We start from the raw sequence: 22328 nt of genomic DNA, 5'->3' as shown, positions 1-22328 counted from the left end.
GAGAGGCAGAGAGTTGTTGGGATAATAAGGTTTGGAGGAGACAGCCCTTCCTACATTCTCCCTGGGGGGAATAATGCAGCCAGGATTGAAGGGCATCGCCTCAACCAATTCAGTTAAGTGGCCCCGTCCTGGCTTAATAACTCGGGCAGACTTCCCAGTGGATTTGGCACGGTATTAGGTTTCTCTCTCCCCAGACCCTCCCTTCTCTTTGCTCTGCACATGTGTGCTAACACAATTAGAGAGAGGTTGCATCTTGCAGTAAGATAGCCTTTTTACAAAGGAGGGGGATCCTCTTAAAGAAGAAGGAAAGGAATTCAGAGGAGGGAACGTAGCACTCGAGAGTTTGAGTAGCACGGAGCAGGCTCTGTTCTCTCTATAAGGGCAGGCGGGCCGCAGGGAGGGTGGCCGGTGATTTCCAGCATCTAGTGTGAGCACCGGGTGCTAAGACTGTGCTAGAGAAATGGTCAGCTGTCTTTGCATTTGTTCATCTAGACTGTATCACTAAGGATCTGGTTGTTAGAGAACAAGAACGGGATTGTTTATGAAGGTCAGAGGTCCCAGTCTTCCGAGTTTGGTGGTCAACTGTTCAGAAATATTTCACAGTTTTAGTTGAAAACCTGAGCAGATGCTCCTGCTGTTGTTTACCCGTGGGGATCGGGTGACATTCTTCTCCCCTTCCCTCTTCCCCACCCCTCTGGGAACCAACCAATCACGCCAAGGAATGGATTTCAGGGCCTCTCAGGCCTCCTCCCAGAAGAGTGTGCCCAGCAGCAGTTCTCTGGAGCCTTCACCGGCAGGATGTTTAACTCCTGGGTGTCTGACTTGCCGTTGCAGTTAGCTCGTTCTGTTGTTCGCCATGCCTCTCTGAGCCCATCTAATGTTAAGTAAGCTTACCCAGGCCCCAAGGGAAGGCTCCTAGTGAGGCACAGTGCGGTGCTTTGAGCTTGAAGAAGCTGGTTTTTGAAGCCGTAGTTCTGCCAAAACCCAGCAGCATGACCTTGGGCAAGTTACTTTCCCTACTTGGACTTGATCCCCTTTCTGCTAAATTAGAGGGAGAGGAGGACAGGATGAACATGTATGACATAGCTGTGTATGCAAGTCACCAGCCAGATTCTCAGTTTTATGTACAGCTAGCCTGAGGTCTGGGGAAAAGCATTTAACCTGTGTTGAGTGCCTAGTTTGAAGCAGTTTGTTTTTTTATAGTTTGCCTTCTGCAGGGCAAGTGCTGTTCACCCAGTTTCATAGATGAGAAGAGTGAAGGCTAGAGTCTGTCCAGCTTGCCCAAGGTCAAATAGCGAGGAAGGCTCATCTGGCTCTAATGCCCACACTTTCTTCCATGCCACTGGGTTGGCTCGAAAGGCCCTCAAAGTCCTCCTAGCATTTTCAAATACTGTGATAGTTTTAACTCCTTAAAACTTCTTAATAGCTTCTGCCCTGTAGAGGGACTACTGTCTCCCTTTCCACAGCCCTGTTAGTAGAGCAGGTGCATAACTTTTCAGAAATAATGACATTTCTGCCATCTCCTGAAAGCAGCAAAAGAAAATGATACAGCCATCAGTTTTCTCTCTGCATCACAGGGAAGTCCTCATCCTTTAGAGCAGCGGTCCCCAACGCTTTTGACACCAAGGACTGGTTTCATGGAAGACAGTTTTTCTATGGATGAGCATGGGGGAATGGTTTCAGGATGATTCAAATGCATTATATTTATTGTACACGTGATTATTATTTCATCAGCTCCACCTCAGATCATCAGGCATTAGATCCCAGAGTTTGGGGACTCCTGATTAGGGCCAGCATCTCCTGCTTCCTCAGCATTCCCTTTCCTCAGACAGATATAGGTATTAATACTTCCTTTTTCTCTTTGCCTTGTGTTTTGATAGTCGGATAAGGATCTCTGGTTTAAGGGAAGGGTGAAATTTTGAGGAGATTTTTTAAAATCCCCTTTATTCAAAGCTTTTCTGTGAGCTAGAGACACACTATCGCATTTGCCCCTGGAAGCACTGTGATATGTATAGCCCTGTCAGGAGCTCCCTCTATCCGAGAGCTTGGTTTCCAGTGTAGTTTCTTATAAATGATTCTAGCTATCTGGCTGGGGGACATTTTGCCCCATGAAACATGCTGTGTTTTTTTTCCTGCAGTTTAATTGAATACTTCTAAACCCACAGAGAAAATAGCTTTCTTTAGGTGTGTTTCTATTGATTATTGCTGCTGATTTTAAATAAATTATAGTAGTAACCCTAAAATGTCAGATTTGTTAAGGAGTCATTTTTTATTTTTGTTGTGGGTTAAGAAAAATGACCATAAGCAAGTCTCTTAAGTTGTAAATTATGAAGCCAGGCACTGACCCCGGTGTTTTATGTACATAATTTCTAATTTTCATGATAAATGTGTACTTATAGATGAAGAAACAGTTAAGAGTGGTTATAGTACTTGCCCAGGTCACAGCTAATGACGGGTTTGGTACTTTGATTCCAGATCTGTTTCATTTCCAAACCTAAGCTCTCTCTTCAGTACCATGCTGCTTCTGGAAGATGATCTTGAGAGTTGATTTAATCATCCATGCCCGTTCCTCAGCACTGATCACCCCAGAAAATCCATACGCTTTCTTTTTAAAAGAGATGTACCGTTTTAGATGATAAACTTCACAGTTGGGGAAAAAAAATTAAGGGAAGTATTTTCTGGTCTTTGCCAACTTTTATAATCAGGTAACTTTTATTAATGTTTAGTTTGAATTATTTTTACTAAAATTTAAATCCATCACGTCTAATTGTAAGTGAAAATGCTAAATTGGTGGCTGTTCATCCTCAGATTCCAGAGAGTTAGGGGTTTCTACTGTGGTTTGGGGTGCACAGGAAGAGGAGGACCTTAGAGGATGAGTTATATATGAGTAGATGGAGAAAAGCAGAATTTTCTTGGGGTAAGGAATTTGTCATTTGCTCCATCATTTGGTACAGCCTCTGTCTACCATCTCTTTGAGCACCTTAAGATGGTGTTGAGAATCCAGTGGAAGATGGGTTGGTATTACTTAATGGCCATTTGCTTCACCCTAACTCTTTTCAAGAATTGCTTATGATTTTGTTCTGCCACAGTGATGCTGGGCTTTGCCAGTTGTGTGCAACGAGAGAGTCACACAAAAGAAGTATATTCACTACACAGTCTCTGCCATCCATATCAGCCTAACAAATGTTTCAGCAGCATTTACTTGTGTGTCTGCTATGTGCCAGTTGCTTGGCATAACACTGATGATTCTGAGATGAATAAGACATCCCTTTAGGATCTCATAGTGGAGTGGAATTTACAGTCTCATTTAGGAAACAAGACGTATAAACATGTAATTAATAATGAAAGGCAGTATATGCTTAAGAATATTTAAAAAATAAATGAACTAGGGGCAGCAGATTTTACTGGGGTTCTGAGATGAAAGGAGTAGGGTTTGCCAGAGTAGTAAAGACGGAGTTACTTTACAGTTTCATCCAGGGTATGCAATGGGGCAGAGCTGGGGTGAGATGAGGTTTTTGGTTTTTCGAGGTTTTTTGGTCACTTTCAGTGACAAGGCAATGGAAATGGTTCACAGAATTAAGGTAAGTACCCTAACATTGTGGATGGAGCTGTAGCCAGAGACTGGGAAGGAAGACTCCACAGTTAGCATTCTGAATAGGGAGCGTAAAGGTGGCAATAGCCAGTGTAAACCACGACAGTTTAATCCCTGCGGAAACTGCATGGTTAGGGAAAAAAGCTGGTTCCCAGGTTAGCATCCCCCCGCCCCCTGCCCCTTAGCTTTTTAATATAGTGTTCTCTATATTAGAAATGCCTTGCCACTTACTCCTGTTGGTTTTTAAAAGTTGGGAGACTTCAAGCTGAGTCCACACAGACAGAGACATCAGTAGGCCTGTTTGCTGTGTGCATGGCTCACGGTGGCCTTGTCCTTGATGGCTGCTGCATATTTATGAGTGTCCTTCCACAAAGCCCACCCAGGGAAGAGCTCTTCTTTTTCCTTTTTTAGGTTCCTGAAACTTAACCTAAAACTCTGAGGTGGGAGAACGTGTAGGGAATGAAGTTTCTTCCTTCTCCCTCCCCCTACTCCATAGTAGCTTAATTTAAGTACCCTGTGGAGATAAAGATAAATGTGAGAAACTTCAGGATGAAAAGAACATTAGAGACCGGAGAGGTCAGGGGAGGTCATATCAGGCTTAAAGTGGAAACTATGTTACAACCTAAGCAAGGAGCAACTGATAGGCCTATAAATAGGATTTTATCTCCTCTTAGGACATTTTTGGCGTGGTTGTAGCTTCCCATGTGGGGGACTATTATATTTACTAAAAATAAACTGTGTTTCAGAAGCCATTAAAGTAAGTCCCACTGAACTCATTTATGTTATTAAAAATGTAGTCATAGCCTGAAAATAAATTTATAGAGGTTGATGCATACTAACTGTTGAGAGGACTTGCATATTGAAGCCATCCTTCAGTTAGATCTGAGGTCAAATGGTCTGGTCCAGTTTAGTGTGGAGTATTAGGTAGGTTGCCTTCTCAGAAGACAGTGTTATTTCATTTCTGCTAGTCCAGGAGTCCCTCAAACCTTAGCTGTATATTCAGACTCATTCAGACTCATAAATGGGCATAAAGAGATGATAAGTGTATCATCTAAGAAAGACAGAGTAGTTCTAATTCTTCAGGAATCTTACTGCTTAGTTAAAGCTGCTTGGCTATGGCCATTCAGAGCAGAAGAATATATGAATCGGCCATACCTTTGGTATCCCTTCTGGGGAACAAAAAAATCCTTCAAGCTGTCTGAGTTTGTTCCTCACACTCTCCTTATCCTGATTGTAGTCCTTTAAATTGTGCAGCAAATACTTGGCATCTAGCTGCCTGTCAGCCAGTCTCTGACGCCTCTGGATAGTTTGTTCTCTTCGTGTGAGTATATTTGAAATTAGTAAGAAGCATTATTAGTTTTAGTAGCCTATGAGAAGACTAGGAAAAGCTGACATTCATTAAATAGTAAAACTGCTTAAAGCATATTTCTCAAAGTTATGTGACTGTGGGATTCTTTTCGAAATCTAGTGACATGCACAACAGAGCGCAGTGTGACTCACGTACATTCTCTTTGTGGATTAGTCACCAGACGTGGTCTCAAAGTTGAGTTAATAATGCCTTCAAAAAGTGAAATCATTTACTTTTTTTCAGACTTCAAAACTAGCTTTGGAGAAGTTAAATCATTAAGTGCAGAAATAAAAGCAGTTTAAAAAATGACTGCAATTAAGCTGTTTTTGTTTTAATATATGGCCTATGTACATGTTAAACATCTTTTTCCTGCTTGTAGTACTTCACATTTTATCCTTATTTCTCAAAGATGGCATCTCACTCTTAAATGATAGGTTGTTGCATACTCATTAGAAACTGTATTTATGTGTTTAGTATTTTTCTTTAGAATAAATAAATCAAATAGAAGAAATATTACTAGCATCAATTTATAAATTGTTGAACTACCTAATGACAGCTTGTGAAATGCTAAAAACATGGTAATATATTTTAAATGTCATATTCACCAACTGCTTTAAACCCTTTTCTACTGGTCTCTTTCTCCCCTTTATAACCACTCAATTCCTTTCTTTCTCCCAGTGCTTTTAAGAAGGAAGCTGAAGTTCCTGATGTAGTATTTTTCTGATAGATAAAGAGATAAGAAAGTTGGTGAAAGAGGTTCGACAAGTTCGTGGAATTCCTTGCGTCCCAAACCCAAGATTCTGTCTGTTTGCTTTCATCTAATTTTTCTTGTGTCTCACACTTATCAGCCAGCCGTTACAGTGGTAATGGCAATGATAGTGAATCATGCTCTGTTTACAGAATAGCTAGCATACTCTCTTGTATCTGGGTCTGAAGAAAACCCTGTGTCATTACTATCATTTTACAGATGACAAAAATGAAAGTATATATATTTGACTTTTTTATTACTGAAATTCAGGAATTGTTAAGTTGAATTTTCATTTCTGTCATACTGGTGTAGAATGGTTAGGAGCAGCAGATTGTGGGGACAGACAAGTTGATTTTTGGCCAAGACTTTCAGCCTAGACATTTCAGGATTCTTTGCAGTCTCTGTCTTTGTCGTGAGGCGTGTACACTATTAATATGTATAGAGCTTTCTGTGACGTTGAACTTTGATTTGTAAAGTTACAGTAAAATAATTGTTGAAAGTATCACTTAGGATTGAGTTCAGCTACATGCAACAGAATCCCCCTCCTCCTTTCCCCTTACCCCAAAGTGGCTTAAACAAGACTTGTCTTTGATGAAAACGGAGTATGGAAGTAGGCAGCTCAGGGCTGGTGTAGTGCTCAGTGGTTATCAAGGATCCAGGATCCTCACTGCTCTTTGCTTCTCTGCCTGTAGGATGTGACCCAGATGGTTGCTACAGCTCCGGCCGTCATTCCTGCATTTCCACGGAGAGTTTAGAGGAGGAAAAAGCTCCCCTCCCCTACTTAAGAAACCTTCCAAAAAGTCCCATATAACGTTGCTTCTCATATCTCATTGGCCAGAACTTAGCCTATGGCCACACCTAGCAGCAGCGGAGGTTGGGAGATACAGCCCTTTCTTGGAGGGTGTGTGTATTAATCCCTGGATGAAAACTGGGGTTTTGTTACTGAGGAAGAAAGGATATTGGGGAACCACTAGCATTCTCAACCTCGGGGACCATCAGAATGACATGACTTTACCTCCCATATGGTGCAGAAGACCATTCTGTAGCTTCCTTGGAACCTCTTCAGTCAGTCTTTGCTGTGTTGTCCAATAAAGTGATTTCTCCCTTGAGATGTATATACCTTTATGTAAACACTTTTTTAAAAAAGTTAGTAGAAGATAATAAGGATCAGTGAAATTTCCATATAAGTTCAACTTTGAGTTTTTTGAAACCAGTTTTTTGGGACTACAAATAGTATAAAGTGAGCTTTTTAGTAAGCATAAAATGAAGTGTTAAATATTTAGGTGTCTAGTCATTAGTAAAGGAAAACGTGTAAATTTTCCTTCAGTTTTTTGAAGCCTGGATCAGCTATTAAATTATACGTTTCTTGGGGATAGAGAACTTGCTTATTTTAATTTAAAATTTTATGTTTTTTTGACAAATAATACATTTATATGATTCAACACTCAACAGGTACCAAATGGCCATACAGTGAATAGTTGCTCCCTAGTTCCTACCTTGATTCCCCAGTGTCTTTCCCCTAGAAGCAATGGATGTCTTCCCTTTTGTATATAGTTCCTACTTAAAAAAAGAAAGAAATTCAGTGGCACTGTGCTATACATTGTTCTGAACCTTTCTTTTATCACCCGAAGAGATGCCATGTCCCTTCTCCACCCCGCAAGGCTATATAGTGCCCATTGTCTGGGTGAACCATCATTCATTAACAGAAGAACTTTGTCTTGCTCTTATGTCTGCACCTGCTCTGTAAGCAACATTCATTCATATTGGTTAAGCCGAACTCTTTGATTCAATTTGACTATGCAGAATACTTTAGAAATGAGTTATTTTTAGTGGTCAAGTATTCCAACTAGCTGAGGGGATTTTCCCTTCTTTAAGCATCAGGATGTTTAAGAATTATTTATTTTGGAAGTAAGTCCTTCTTAAATGTATTACTTAGCTATATAGTTTAGTCCTTCTAAAATTTGTTACTTAACTACAGTTTTTCTAACAGTTATACTTTTCTTAATGGTTTTAACACAGTTGTCAACATCAATTATTGCTTATGACTGAAAAAGAGTGATATCTAAGAGCTTTTCATGGTTTTTGCCTTGCTAAATGACCTTATTTTAATATGTCTGCTTTTTGATAACTTATCTGCTTTTTAGATTTTTTTCTCTTGGTCTCTTGCATCTGATGTGGCTGCCTCTCACATAATATTTCTCTTTCCTTTGGTACTTATTCCCTACTATTTCTTAGCTCCCTTTCCTAATTTGCTTTTTAAATGTTCAGTGGGTAAGTAGCCAGATAATCAGGAAAGAAATATTTCTAAAATTAAAAAAAAAAAAGATTAAAAGAAGGCCTGGCAGAGCTTTCCTGCTGATGAAAGTGCATGAGCATTTTGATATTCAGGATATTTAGAGGGCCTTTGGTGGCTCAGATGGTAAAGAATCTGCCTGCAATGCAGGGGACCTGGGTTCGATCCCTGGGTCAGGAAGATTCCCTGGAGAAGGAAATGGCAACCCATTCCAGTATTCTGGCCTGGAGAATCCCATGGACAGAGGAGCTGGATGGGCTACAGTCCATGGGGTCGTAAAGAGTCCAACTAAGCAACTTTCACTTTGTTTCCTAATTATTACCATGTTGTAGAATAGCTCTGTCCAGTGGATCTTTTGTGATGATGGAGATGTTTTATATCTGCCCTGTCCGTTATTAGTAGCCACTAGGCTCTTGTGGCTCTTGAGCACTTGAGACTTGAGGCAAATGAGACTGGAGAACAGAAATTTTAATCTGCATTAAAATCAAATAGCTACACATGACTAGTGGCTACTCTGTTGGATGTATGGTTCTAGACTAAATAATTAACGGTGAGCTTGATTATAGGAAATCTTGGTTTGGGATGCTGTTGTTTTATTGTACTGAGCAAAATGCATGCTTATAGTATTGGAAAGAAGGCGATTTAGAATGTAATACTCAGATTAGATACTCAGATATGCAGATGACGCCACCTTTATGGCAGAAAGCAAAGAGGAATTAAAGACCCTCTTGATGAAAGTGAAAGCGGAGAGTGAAAAAGCTGACTTAAAACTCAACATTGAAAAAAAAACAAAGATCATGGCATTCCAGTCCCATCGCTTGATGGCAAGTAGATGGGGAAACAGTGACAGACTTTATTTTCTTGGGCTCCAAAATCCCTGCAGATGGTGACTGCAGCCACAAAACTAAAGACACTTGCTCCTTTGAAGAAAAGCTATGACAAACCTAGACAGCGTATTAAAAAGCAGAGACATTATTTTGCCCACAAAGGTCCGTATTGTCAAAGCTGTGGTTTTTCCAGTAGTCATGTATGGGTGTGAGAGTTGGACCATAAAGAATGCTTAACACTGAAGAATTGATGCTTTTGAACTGTGGTATTGGAGAAGACTCTTGAGAGTCCCTTGGACTGCAAGGAGATCAAAGCAGTCAATCCTAAAGGAAATCAGTCCTGAATATTTATTAGAAGGACTGATGCTGAAGCTGAAGCTCCAATACATTGACCACCTGATGTGAAGAGCCGACTCATTAGAAAAGACTCTGATGCTGGGAAAGATGGAAGGCAGGAGGAAAAGAGAACGACAGAGGATGAGATGGTTGGATGGCATCACTGACTGAATGGACATGAGTTTGAACAAGCTCAGGAGATGGTGAAGGACAGAGAATCCTGGCATGCTGCAGTCCATGGGGTTGCAAAGAGTTGTACATGACTGAGTGACTGAACAACAACAACTCAAATTAGCTTAAGGTAAATAATTAAATTGAAATTGCTTTTCATGTTAATGTTATGGTTATTTCAAGCTGTTACATTCTAAAGCTGTTGGTGCTGGCCTGTGTTTATGGTTTGCAGCTGTGATAAGACTTTGAGTCCTCTTGGTAACTAGGGTCATATTAGTTGCGCTCTAACTTTATTTATAGGACTTGGTTAGACACTTGCCTAACCAGAGTGCCAGAAACTCCTACAAATAACTTTGACCTTCCCTAGCAAAAAGTCAAAGAATAAAATGACCCACAGCAGAAGATCTCAGTTGTATGCTGTATACGAAAAATATTACTTTCTAATGGAGAAATCTGTAGCAAATAAGAAAACAAATGAATATATTAACTAATTATGGATTTTGGTAACTATTAGGAAGAAAATCGGAGAAGGCAGTGGCAACCCACTCCAGTACTCTTGCCTGGAAAACCCCATGGGTGGAGGAGCCTGGTAGGCTGCAGTCCATGGGGTCGCTGAGGGTCGGACAGGACTGAGCGACTTCACTTTCACTTTTCACTTTCATGCATTGGAGAAGGAAATGGCAACCCCCTCCAGTGTTCTTGCCTGGGGAATCCCAGGGACGGGGGAGCCTGGTGGGCTGCTGTCTATGGGGTCGCACAGAGTCAGACACGACTGAAGTGACTTAGCAGCAGTAGGAAGAAAGTAAACAGAGTACAGTGATACAGAGAATAAGGGCTGTGGGGAAGGCCTTCCAACTAGAGAGAGTGGTCTAGAGAACATTAGTTGAGGGGGTGTTATTTAAGCTGAGATCTGGACGATAAGAAGTAGCCAGGCTTACGGAGAATGAAGGCAGCCTGAGAAGGGATTTCAAGAATGGGATAAAGGGACTAAAAGGGTGCTCAGGAGAGGGATGGACTTTCTCTCTGAGGAAATGGCACAGTATTTAGAGCATAGTGACTGAAGTGGATGTAATGATATGAAATGAGGTTGGAGAGGTGGGCAGTTAGCAAATAAATCATGTAGCACCTTCAGAGCCGTTATAAGGACTTCAGATAGAAAAAAGTTAAGCATAATATGAAGCTGCAGAATCACAGGCGTGATATGATTGGATTAGAAAGTCCCTCTGGCCACTATGTGATGAGTGCTTTGAAGGAGAGCAGCAGTGAAAGTGGCGGAACTCCTGTGATGTTCCAGAAAGAGGTGATCGGAACTTGGGTTCCGGTGGTAGAGTGGAGATCAAGACGAGTCACACACACAACATGCTGAGGGGTTTGATATGAGGGGTGAGGGATACAGGGAGGGTCTCTGACTTCCGTAATTGCCAGGTAGTACCACCTACGGAGGTAAGAAACACCAAGGACATACCAGTTTCAAGAGTGGTGTTCAAGAGTCCAGTGTGGGGAGAGTTTCGTTTCACATGCTTGTGAGGCAGCTACGTAGTCATATTGCAGCATGAGAAGAGTTCTAGTGTAGGGCTCTAGCTTGGTAATTATTAGTGTGATGGTATTTGAAGCAATGGGATAGGTTGAGAGAACTCAAAAAGAAAAGGGTGACTCAGGATTGAGCCCCAGGAAACACTTCCTTTTGAAAGGTCTATTAATGGAAAAGCTAAAAAAGAGGCTGAGCAGAAGTAATCATCAATATGGGGAAAAAAGCAGGATTGTAGCCTGTTAGAAACTAGCAGAAGAGAATGTTTTAAGAAGGTTGCCAACTCTGTTGAAGAGGTCACTTAAGTTGAGGACAGCAAAATGTCTATTAGGTTGAGTAGCATGGTGGGCTGCAGTCCATGGGGTCGCTAAGAGTTGGACACAACTGAGCGACTTCACTTTCACTTTTCACTTTCATGCATTGGAGAAGGAAATGGCAACCCACTCCAATGTTCTTGCCTGGAGAATCCCAGGGATGGGGGAGCCTGGTGGGCTGCTGTCTATGGGGTCTCATAGAGTCGGACATGACTGAAGCGACTTAGCAGCAGCAGCAGCAGCAGCAGCAGCAGCACTGATGTATTGGATTGGCCACAAAGTTCATTTGGGTTTGTCTGTAAGATGGTTCAGAAACTTGAACGAACTTTTTGGCCACCCCCTAGTTGCCATTGACCAAATGGTTTAATGGAGTGGAGGGCTTGGAAACTTTATTTTGAGTAGACTGAAGAAGAAATAAGAGGTGAAGAAGTGGAAGCAGGTATAGATACTTTTTATGAGAAGATTTACTGTGAAGTTGGACTTCCTGATAGCTCAGTTGGTAAAGAATCCACCAACAATGCAGGAGACCCTGGTTCCATTCCTGGGTCAGGAAGATCTGCTGGCGAAGGGATAGGCCACCCACTCCAGTATTCTTGGGCTTCCCTTGTGGCTCAGCTGGTAAAGAATCTGCCTGCAGTGCAGGAGACCTGGGTTTGATCCCTGGGTTGGAAAGATCCCCTGGAGAAGGGAAAGGCTACCCACTCCGGAATTCTGGCCTAAAGAATTCCATGGACAGTCCATGGGGTCACAAGGAGTCAGACATGACTGAGAGGCTTTCACTCACTGTGAAGTAGTGAGCAGGGAAAAGGAGAGAGTGGCTGGGGAGAGGTGAGGGGCCCACAGAGGATTTTTGCACCTTGATTCAATTAGTCAGTTGCCTACTATTGGACTTTATTTTTTATTTTTTAAGGTTTTTGCTCTTAGATTGCTACAGCAAACTTCCTTCTACGCTTGTGAGGATTTTCTAAGATAGGTTACTCGGAAGTGGAATTGCTGAGTTACAGGCCATGAAAGTTTCAGAATCTGAAACAGATTTTGGCCAAGCAGACTTCCAGAGTGATGCTGCCAACGTACACTTTCCCTGTCAGTGTATGAGGGCAGAGGGGAGGTTTTCTGAAGATGGACATATGTTTATTGCTGGCCTGACAGTGAGTGGAAAGGGGAGAGAGTTATGAGGCAGGAGAGAGGAGGTGGTCAACAGAGCAGCCTGGTTCTTACATGGGTGCTGGCAGATGGGATGTGAGCCCAAGTAGTGAAACAGGCCTTTGGTGCGAGGCACACTTCTGTCATTGTAACAGGATATACGGAGGAGATTCACGCGTTTCTAGGTAGGATTGTGGATTTGGTGGACAGATGAGACTGAATGCTCCTCTTTTAAAGTGAAGTACTTAAGTAGAGCAACAGCTGATGGTTGAGTTGTGGGGAAAGAATGAAGTAGGTTTCAGGAGAAGGTAAGAAACAGTCATTTTGGAGAGTGAGAAAGCTTCTGGGGCAGCTTTGGGAGGACTGTTCGGCATTGCCAAGGGCCCAGTTGAGGTTTGTGATCACGAGTATATAGTGAAGTCAGTCAGCTTGGTCATGTGGCTTTTCTCCGGCAACATTTAGCTGGTTGGGAACAGGCACAGAGAAGGCAGATACTTGTATTCAACCAGGGTTCGAGTTTTGCTATATGCCAGTGATGGAGTGGGCAAATGATTGAGGATATTTGCAAGGGAGGGATTATAATCATGGATCATAGAGTCAGCACTGGACATACGAGGGAGTAGAAGACAGGAATGGAGAGATTTCCCTAGTGGTCCAGTGGATAAGACTTTGCCTTCCAACACAAGAGGTGCCAGTTCAATCCCTGGTCAGGCAGCTAAGATCCCATATGCCTTGTGGCCAGAAAACCAAAACATAAAAACAGTAACAACATTATAACAAATTCAATAAAGACTTAAAAAATGGTCTGTGTAAAAAAAAAGAAGACAGGACTGAGGTGGATAGATAATGAACAGCTCATTGAGGAGGTCGGAGCTTGTGGAGGGGATACCAGAGCAAGTTGGTTGGAAGGATGGGAGGTTATTTGAGAATATGATTGAAACACAATGAGGAAGAACACAGCTCTTAAGATATTGTTCACTTTTCATCTTTTAGGGACGGTCACTCTGGGTTCCCTAAACCTGGCAGTCAGAGCTCTGGCACATCTGTTTGCTGGTAACTTTACCGAGAGGTGAGAAAGGGACGTCCCCTCTTCTCTGTGTTTGCATCTAGAGTTCCCTAGACATTATAGAAGGTAACCACAGGATCAGAGGAGGTTTCCAGAACCGTTCTTATAATGACACCTGTCATAGCAGCAACACTCAAACAGAGCTGCAGCCTTCAGAAATTCACTCACAGTGTGTGTTCAGTGGGTTCCAAGCCTCATCTCTGTCCTTTATTGTTTGAAGTCTTGGTATTGAGCAGAGATAAGAGAGCAAGGGTATTACCCAGGGAAAATTTTCCTGTGATCTTGGCAGGTTTAATTTTATCAGTGAAAAAGTGTAGTGTAGGACTGATCTTGGAGTCTTACAAATTTATGTTTAACTTGTGGCACCTTTACTCACTGGTTGTGAGACCATGGGCAAAGTGTTTAGCCACTTTAAGCCCCAATTTTCTTCCATGTGTGAAAAAGATAAAGTAGGGCCTTCCTTACAGAGATGGCATGAAGATGCAGTGAGATGATGCGAGGAGAGTTCTGGCACATAGTATGTTCTCAGCAAACAGTAGCTGTTGGTGGCATTATGGGGGCTTCCCAGGTGGTGCAGTGGTAAAGAATCTGTCTGCCAGTACAAGAGATGAAAGAGGCAAGGGTTCTATGCCAGGTCGAAAAGATCCCCTGGAGAAGGAAATGGCAACCCACTCCAGTATTCTTGCCTGGGAAATCCCATGGACAGAGGAGCCTGGCTGCAGTCCTTGGGTCATAAAGAGGGGGACACGACTGAGCACAGCACAGGTGGTATTACACTGAAAGACGGCGATGGAACACTCTCTCCAGTTAGTGCTCCAGAGTGGTTTAGATGCCGTCACTGGAAAGTGACAGCCACAGCTCTCCTGTCCTGCGTAAGTCTGTGCTACTGCATGAGGACTAGCACCTCAGACTTCAGTGTGCTTGTGACCCAGCTGTGGCTTTTGTCATGATGTTGATGTTAACTCTGTAAGTCTCGGATGGTGCTGGAGATTCTTCCTTATCTGGGAAGCTCCCAGTTGACACTGATGCTGCTGATGCTGGTCCGTGGGTCACATTTTGAGTAGCAAGATTCTATTAGAGAACTGCCCTGTGGGAATCCTTGCTATTTTAAGCTGAGAGGAAATGAGGTTAAAAGAGCCCCATTCTTTAAACTTTTTTTTTGAGTCAAATTCAGTTGGACTTCATATGGCCCATTTCTATAGCTCATTGCTGTGGTGAGTCTGTGTTATCTCTGCAGATCCTGGAAGTGAAAGGAGTAGAAATAATGTAGAGAGGGTTGCTTCATATTTCTTTAGAAAAATTTTCAATGTCTGACTTCTCAGGAATATCTTTGCAAAATTGTATCGGTTGTCCAGCTGTACACACTTTGCCACATCAGCCTTTTACACCAACAGAACTACTGTCATAAAACATGCAGTCTCATATTTAAAAATGAATAACCAACAAGGTCCTACTGTGTAGCACAGGGAACTCTACTCAGTGTTATTTGGCAGCTTGGATGGAAGGGGAGGTTGGAGGAGAATGGATACATGTATAAGTATGGTTGAGTGCCTTTGCTGTCCACCTGAAGCTACCACAACATTGTTAATCGGCTATGCTGCTGCTACTGCTAAGTTGCTTCAGTCGTGTCCGACTCTGTGCGACCCCATAGACGGCAGCCCACCAGGCTCCCCCGTCCCTGGGATTCTCCAGGCAAGAACACTGGAGTGGGTTGCCATTTCCTTCTCCAATGCATGAAAGTGAAAAGTGAAAGTGAAATCACTGAGTCGTGTCCAACTCTCAGCAACCCCATGGACTGCAGCCTACCAGGCTCCTCTGCGCGTGGGAGTTTCCAGGCAAGAGTACTGGAGTGGGGTGCCATTGCCTTCTCCAACTCCAGTATAAAATAAAATTTAAAAAAAAAAAAAAAAGCAGCCTCTTTAATTGTTAGACTTTGAGGCAGAGTCAGAAATGTGGCTTTAAACCCTTTCTACCACCAGACTCTTCACATTACAACATCCAGTGCTTTCAGAAGCAGGAATTCAAGATGCATTATCAGGTTAGAATTACTGGCAGCACCCATATTGCTATCCCAGATAATCTGATTTTTCTTTCCCAGAAGCAATCATGCTAGACTTCCTCTGTGGACCCTCCCAAGAAGAGTGCCTTCTCTGATGTTTTAATTCACACGTTCTTTCCTCCAAATATAGAGGCTGATAAGCTTCAGAGAACCATTATGTAGCCTGATAAAGTGTTCTCCTGAGAGAAGGAGGCATATGTGGGTCCTCATCCTGTGTGTAAGACTGGGATCCTTTTGAGAGGGTCTTCATCATGTCCAGTTGTTAGATGTTTGTGTCTCTTAAACTGAATCCTGCATAGCGGTAAAGCAGAGCTTATTTGACTTGATTGGAAAGAATTGTTTTCTCCTACCTCTTTGTTTCCTTTTCTTCCTTTTTTTTTTTTTTTGTTTTTAAGATTAGGAAAATGTGGACGTGCAGGAGCATGATCCACTTCTTTTGCTTTTGGGTTTTTGAAGGATTTTTGTTTGTTTGTTTTTAATGTGAAGAAAACACATAGAACAGACTGTTCACCTGATTATTAAGATTATGATCAAAAAAGGAAGACTTGCATTGAGAGTAGAAGTTTAAGAGTTTCCTGAGGTTCCAAAGAAGTTTACAGTGATTCCACTCATGGAAGTTTTGGAGGTAGTTCGTAGGTTTTTGTGACGCATTTAATCTTTTCTTATTTCATTTCAGGGATCTCATTTCTCTGTTTTTCTCCTGCTTTGCTCCAGGAGAACAGGGGTACCATTATACCATCCCAAATTTGATTAAAAGATAAAACCATAAAATGACAGTAATATTTTACTGTATTTGTTTTTGATGCTTGATTAAGAATGAGTAGTAACTTTTTTTTTTTTTTAATTCTTTTCCCTTGGGTGCACTGCATAGCTTGTGGGATCTTAGTTCCCGACCAGGGATCAAACCCAGGCCCACAGCAGTAAAACCACAGAGTCCTAACCATTGGACCGTGAGGGGAAGTGAAAGTGGCTCAGTCATGTCCGATCCTTTGTGACCCCACGGACTGTAGCCCTCTAGGCTCCTGTGGGTAGCCTGCTAATCTCCTGTCTATGAGATTCTTCAGGCAAGAATACTGGAGTGGGCTGCCATACCTTCCTCCAGGGGATCTTCCTGACCCAGGGATCGAACCCAAGTCTCCTGTGTTGCAGGCAGCTTCTTTACCGTCTGAGCCACCAGGGAAGCCCCCTGCAATTTTGTGTCTTCAAAGAATTTGAAACGACTATAATCTCTTCACGGCGTGATTTTAATGTAGTTGTTTAGGATGGAGTATAGGAAAGTCTGGTGACTTATGATTTAGGGCATGTGCTGTGAGACGAGAGCGGAGAGTTGCCTGTGAACATTGATTATATAACAGATGCCAAGCAGCAGTTTATAGAAAGCCGAGATTTGTTTTCCCATTTTAGAGAGAAGGTTGTCTCTGTTGCAGACTTGGAAGTTCTTTCTTCTGTTCTGTACTGAAACGGAGGTATTCCTGACTTCAGAAGATGCAAAGAAGTTCTGCATAAAGAAAAGATTTGGGTGAGGTTGAGAGGAATGCTTGCCCTGCCTCTCCAGGTTTAAATGAGTGGGAGTCTGAGGTGGGAGGAGGGGCAAGGTATAAGCTCTCTTGAGAAAGGCACATGTTTAGCGTGGAAGAGAACAGGTGACTTCACTTCTGGGGGAAAAAGACACTCCACCACAGCAAACTTTAAGACAGAGCTCTCTCCACAGCCGGAAGCATTATACAGGAAGGGGAGGGTGCTTAGTACCTGTGCCGGGCCTGCCTTGGCTGTGAGACTCGCAGACCGTACTTGGAGATTTTATGAACAGGAGAGAGCTGTTTCAACATGTTTGAGGGGAACAGAGCCCTGAGGCAGCTGAAAGGTGGAAGACCTCTTGTTTTTGTTTTATTTTGTTTTTCCTTTAAGGAGTTAAAAGAGTAAAATATTCCTCAAGACACACAACCCTCTGAGAATGTATTGTGCACCTACTGTGTGCAAGGTACTGTGCAAAGATGCCATGGCTCAAAAGAGGTGAACTGTACCCTGAAAATGTGAATAAAGGGGGTAAGGTTGGTAGGTACAGGTAAGTACCTGTGATAGTAACTGGCAGGGTTGGTGAATGCCACTTTACAAACACCAAGCTTTCAGAGGAGGAGATGTCACTTCCAGCTGGGATGGGTTTTGGGTTTGAACATGGGAAAATGGGGAGGGAAGTAAGGAAAGAGCATTGGCCTATGGTAGAGAAACCACCAGGACAGGTGACTGGATAATACTTGTCGTTCACCGCTGAACATAATGGCCAAAAATATGCCTGGCATATAGGAGAGACTCGGTAAACAAAAATATGCCCGGCATACACAGGAGAAACTCAGTAAATGTCTGAACTGAACTCAGAAATCATGGCCAGCGGGGGCATGGCAGACAGTTTACATAGTGTTATCACTGGATCTAAGCAACTCCAAAAGGAGTTTTATACTCGGTTTTTGCTTCAGGAAACAGAGGCCTCGACAGGTTAAATAACTTGCCCCAGGGCATGGTGACAGTAATTATAGACCAGATTTCAAGCCCAGGTTTTGTGCCCTGCCCCATCCCCATGCCTGCTAAAGAATATGCAACAGGAGAGGCTCTCTTTTGATTTGAACTAGGGCAGTAGTAATAAAAAAGATGAAAACCTTGTGAAGCTTATTTGAAAATTTCTTTATGTTTTAAAATCTTCTAAGATTCAGAATTATGACTGGTAGACTGATCGTTATTATAGGATTGTGGCGTAAGGCTGACCTAGCAGGGAGGGAACGTAGGCTCTGAGCAGGTTCGGCTTCTGCATGAGGCTCCAGAAGAACTGAGGCAGAGGGCAGCCTGGGCTCACCCTCCTTGATCTTGGAGGGCAGAGGTTTTCTGATTGCTCCATTCACATTTAAAGAAGCCGTCTTATTCTAGTTGTCCAGCTACTAGAAACCAGTGCCGGTAGTTTATTAGGAACCCCACCCATTCCTGCCTTTTGCAATAATCTTTGTGAGCGATGATTGTGTTTCTTGAAGTAGAATGACACAGAGAGAGTCCCTGAAGGCAGATACACAGAGAGTGTGCTGTACACTCGGGTTCAGACACACGGGGCTGGGAACTCCCAGAGAGAGAGAGAGAGAGAGGGAGAGAGAGAGGGAGAGGGAGGGAGGGTGAGAGGGAGGAGAGAACAACAGAACAGTCAGCTGGAGAGGAGGGAGGAGGGGGGAGGAGACCGGTCGTTTTAGGTTTTTAAATTCAAGTGACTGGGGAGGGGGGCTCTCCCCACCCTGCACTTCGGCCCCCCATTCTGGCACCTCCTTTCCTCCAGTCCACTGAAGGGCCTCTCTGCAGTCCAGGATCAACTGGCCGCTGAGTTTGAGCAGCCGGGTCTGACATGATGTACCTCTGGGTGAGTACAGAGTGCTGCGGGTGAGGGCTTGCACTTGCACATATAAGGAGTGGAAAGCTGTGAGATTCTGCTCCCGCACGAATGGCCTTCCCCACGGAGCGCGCGGGCTGCCGCAGCCCCTTCTCCTCACAGGTGTGAAGGTTTTAAAACCTCGCAGGGATTGTGACATGGGCCTGCACTTTTTTTTTTTTTGAATGTTGTTTACCTTGTTTGACTTAGGCGCTAGGGCTGAGCTCCCAGTGCAGCGCCATCCCCAGGGCTTGGGAGGTTTGGAGCAGGCACATGGGGCAGGAAAGTGAGCGGTCACCCCAGGAGCTGCAGGTTTCCTGGCGGGCCACGGCCTGCCTGTGTTCTCTTTGGGGGACACTGACCTTGATAGCCAAAGCATCTCTTCAGATACTGAGAGCCAGTAGGTGGCATGATTCTTAATTAGGAATAAGCCTTTGAAAGTTTTTGTCTAATAATTCTTATTGTCCTTCACAATAGAAATGTGAAGTAGGTCACTGTTGTTATGAAAATTTTATAAGGGAAGTAATTAATTCAAAAAGAGTGACTTGCCCATAGTTAGGAACCAAGTCTGTGGTGGCTTGAATACTAATTCATAACCAAATGTTACAAAACAGTTTCTGTTTGTCAGGAACTTAGTACCACACATTATTTTAATTTGTTAACTCCTGTGTTGAACTTTGGGATGGAGGAAACCACACTGGGATTAGAGAGACTTTTAAATTATGAAATGTGATAACTTTTAGGAGAATGACCGGGAAAATAATACAGGGGGGGAGAGTCCTGCTATTAGTTGGGAAAACAAGAACATCCATAATCCCTTGCAAAGATGGCGGTGTCTTCTCTTGAGGAGACAGTTGTTGTGTGTTGCTAAGGGAGCCTCCTAGATGTGATGCCCTTGGCTACTGGCCAGCTTTTGAGTTTCCCTTTGCCCTTTGCCCTTCAGCCTAGATGTCTGGAATTGCAGAAACCTACTTGGCTCAGGCAGACTACATTGAAACTATCAGACGGCGGAATTTTCATTAGGGTTATGGTGGTGGAGCTGGATCAGAAAGGGGTGTGTGCCTGTGGGCTCGCACGTGCGCGCTCGCGCGTGTGTAAGGAGTGTTTTTCTCGCTTTCTCCTTCATATTTGAATATGACCTTAAAATCTAATTTCCTCCTCTCTGTTGATTTATTTTTGTGGTATTTCGAGGAAGTCAAAAAACTTTTCTGACTCACTTATGTCCTTGAAGTAGTTCTTATCTCTGTGAACAAGAAGTCCGTGTCCAGGGTCTTTGCAGACTTGTTAGTGGGACTGATGGCTATCTGTAGGCCAGAGGATTGGTTGTTCTGTCTTTCGATTTGTTTGGAAGAGAAATTATGAAAGGAAGCAAGTTGAATTAGTCTCATTTCCACTCAGTTCATGTTTGAGGAAAGCAGACAGTGACCTCTGTGCTTATATTACACTTATTTGTAAATTTGTCTCAATACCCTTTATTTAGCCCCAGAACAGGACTTTTCATCCAGAGTACCACATGCGAGGCTGAGATACATGTACACCAAGATAACTGTTCCCTTCTATCCCAGGAGCAGCCAGGAGGGACTCAGGATCCCCCTGATCACTCGGTCTGTGTGCACTCTAGTTTGCTACTTTGTGCCATAAAAATACTACCATTTTCTGTGTGTGCCATGACGCCTGAAAGATGGGATAGCACTGTGTAGAGGGCAAAGTGTGTCGACTCTCTTTATGATCACATCTTCTTGCCCAGTGCCTCACACACTTGTCAGATTCCAGGAAAATGTCCAGGAGGAGCCATAGCTGTGTGACATCCAAGTTGTTTCCTTAGAAAAGGAACCCCAGGTGGTCAAGCGATTAGTGGGAGGCCCTGAGGGGCTGCTGCAGAGAAAACTTACTGGACGAGGAAGGGGGATCAGAATTTTGTCCAGGCCAGCATTCAGCTACGGGATACTGGACAGTCATTGAAGTCTTCTGACCTCAGTTTCCACATCTATAAGATATCCCTTCTAATTCTAAAGAATTAGATATTTTATAGATGTTCCAAGAAGACACTCTGTTGTGCAAGAAAGTTTAGTGTCTGGAAGGCATGAGAGAGATATGAAACATGTCACCCTCATCACCTGCCTGGTTTGGTACCAGCAATGGCTTAAAGGCACCGTTCTAAACATTCTAGAAAAATTGCCAAACTGTGTTTGGTTGTCAGTACCTCTGCGTGGTGTGGACATTCTTAGACAGGTAGAGCTGAAGAGTAATGGGGAAAGCTCATCCTAGCATTTTGGGTTGTGCAGATGGACATTGCTCATTAATTTGCTCCTTTGCATCTAAAATTCTGAGATAGAACTCTGTCTTCTGCTCTATACATGTGTTTTTGTCAGATCTCCTCCCCACCTTCCTGTCACCCTTCTTTATAGGGACTCTGCTGTCAGTGGGGGCAGCATGATATGGCACAAAGAATATAGCTTTTAAAGACTTTACTAGGTCTAAATTCCACCTCTTACTCCCGGTTGTATGGCCATGAACAAGTGCTTAACATCTCTGAACCTCAGTTTCTTCATTTGTCTCATAGGGAAAATAATGCCCGTCATACAGGATTACTGTAAAGATTTGAGATAAGCCGTGAAACGTGCTTCACATGATGTATGGCACAGAGTAGATGCTCAGTAAATAGCCAGCGTGAGCCAGGTTTTTTGCTTTGAACATTCAGCAGACCGCTCATTACTCCAGAGCATTTTCTCTAGCATGTAAAGGATGCCTTTGAATGCATGCAGGGAGAACTTTGATAAACACAAATTAGTTTTATGTTAATGTCTCCCATTAATCAGTTTTTTAAGTACTTGCAACTAGAAAACTCTCCTCAAAGTTGCCTCCGGATGGAGAATGTCCCTTTTACTTTTTGCAAACTTGTTTTTGAAAGGGTGCAGTACCACTGGGCACTTACTGTGTCATTTATTCTCCTCATCTCCTCTTCAGTGTCCAAAACAGGGAGGGCAGCAGAGAGAGTAGGAGGCGGAAGCAGGGGAGAGGGAGGGAGGAGACACATGATTCCTGTGCTGAGGGAGCTTACTTGTTTAATAATTTTACAATTTAAGCCCAGGAAACAAAATTATAGACCACTTACTTAAATTCCCAGAAGTCAGGATATAGTCTGTCTGTCTGAGATGATCTTAGCTAGACTGGTCTCACACTCCCTGACTCACATTCTATATGGATGAACTTCTGGATTTCATTTTGAACTATTGCTTTGTCGTACTTCACTCCTGTCTTCTCAATAAATCAGTTCAGCCAGCATATAATTTTTATGCTTTTAGGGGGACAGAGGACTATGTCACTAGCTGTTACAAGTACGAAGATGATTAAAGAGTCTCATGGCCTTAAAGAATTTATAACACAGTGGTTGGTAGTCAGTGTGTGTACACAGATAATAATAATTTTTGCATGGTGCTATTCAATCAAGAAAGTATGTTTATATGTCATCTTATTTCATCATCACAGCAGTACTCAGG

At 43.0% G+C, this 22328-nt stretch overlaps 1 protein-coding gene across 32 annotated transcripts in view; it reads left to right on the top strand.

Annotated features, from left to right (window-relative positions):
- RBFOX2 (RNA binding fox-1 homolog 2) overlaps positions 1 to 22328 on the top strand; it is a 293204-nt gene that overhangs the window by 114502 nt on the left and 156374 nt on the right. For 4 of the 32 annotated variants that reach the window (XM_069581152.1, XM_069581144.1, XM_069581133.1 and 1 more), the window contains exon 1: positions 18484 to 18819. The exons of 23 other annotated variants lie outside the window; for them this stretch is intronic. In XM_069581152.1, coding sequence (XP_069437253.1) covers positions 18805 to 18819 — 15 coding nt within the window. In that variant the 5' untranslated portion in view covers positions 18484 to 18804. Of the gene's footprint in view, positions 1 to 18435; positions 18820 to 22328 lie in introns of those variants that run through there. 5 more of the 32 variants (XM_069581151.1, XM_069581132.1, XM_069581145.1 and 2 more) reach the window with 4 other exon arrangements.

The sequence above is a fragment of the Ovis canadensis genome, chromosome 3, assembly GCF_042477335.2.
Source record: "Ovis canadensis isolate MfBH-ARS-UI-01 breed Bighorn chromosome 3, ARS-UI_OviCan_v2, whole genome shotgun sequence".
Taxonomy (NCBI): domain Eukaryota; kingdom Metazoa; phylum Chordata; class Mammalia; order Artiodactyla; family Bovidae; genus Ovis; species Ovis canadensis.
The sequence above is the reverse complement of the archived record's forward strand: the minus strand, read 5'-3'. Positions and strand labels throughout refer to the sequence as shown.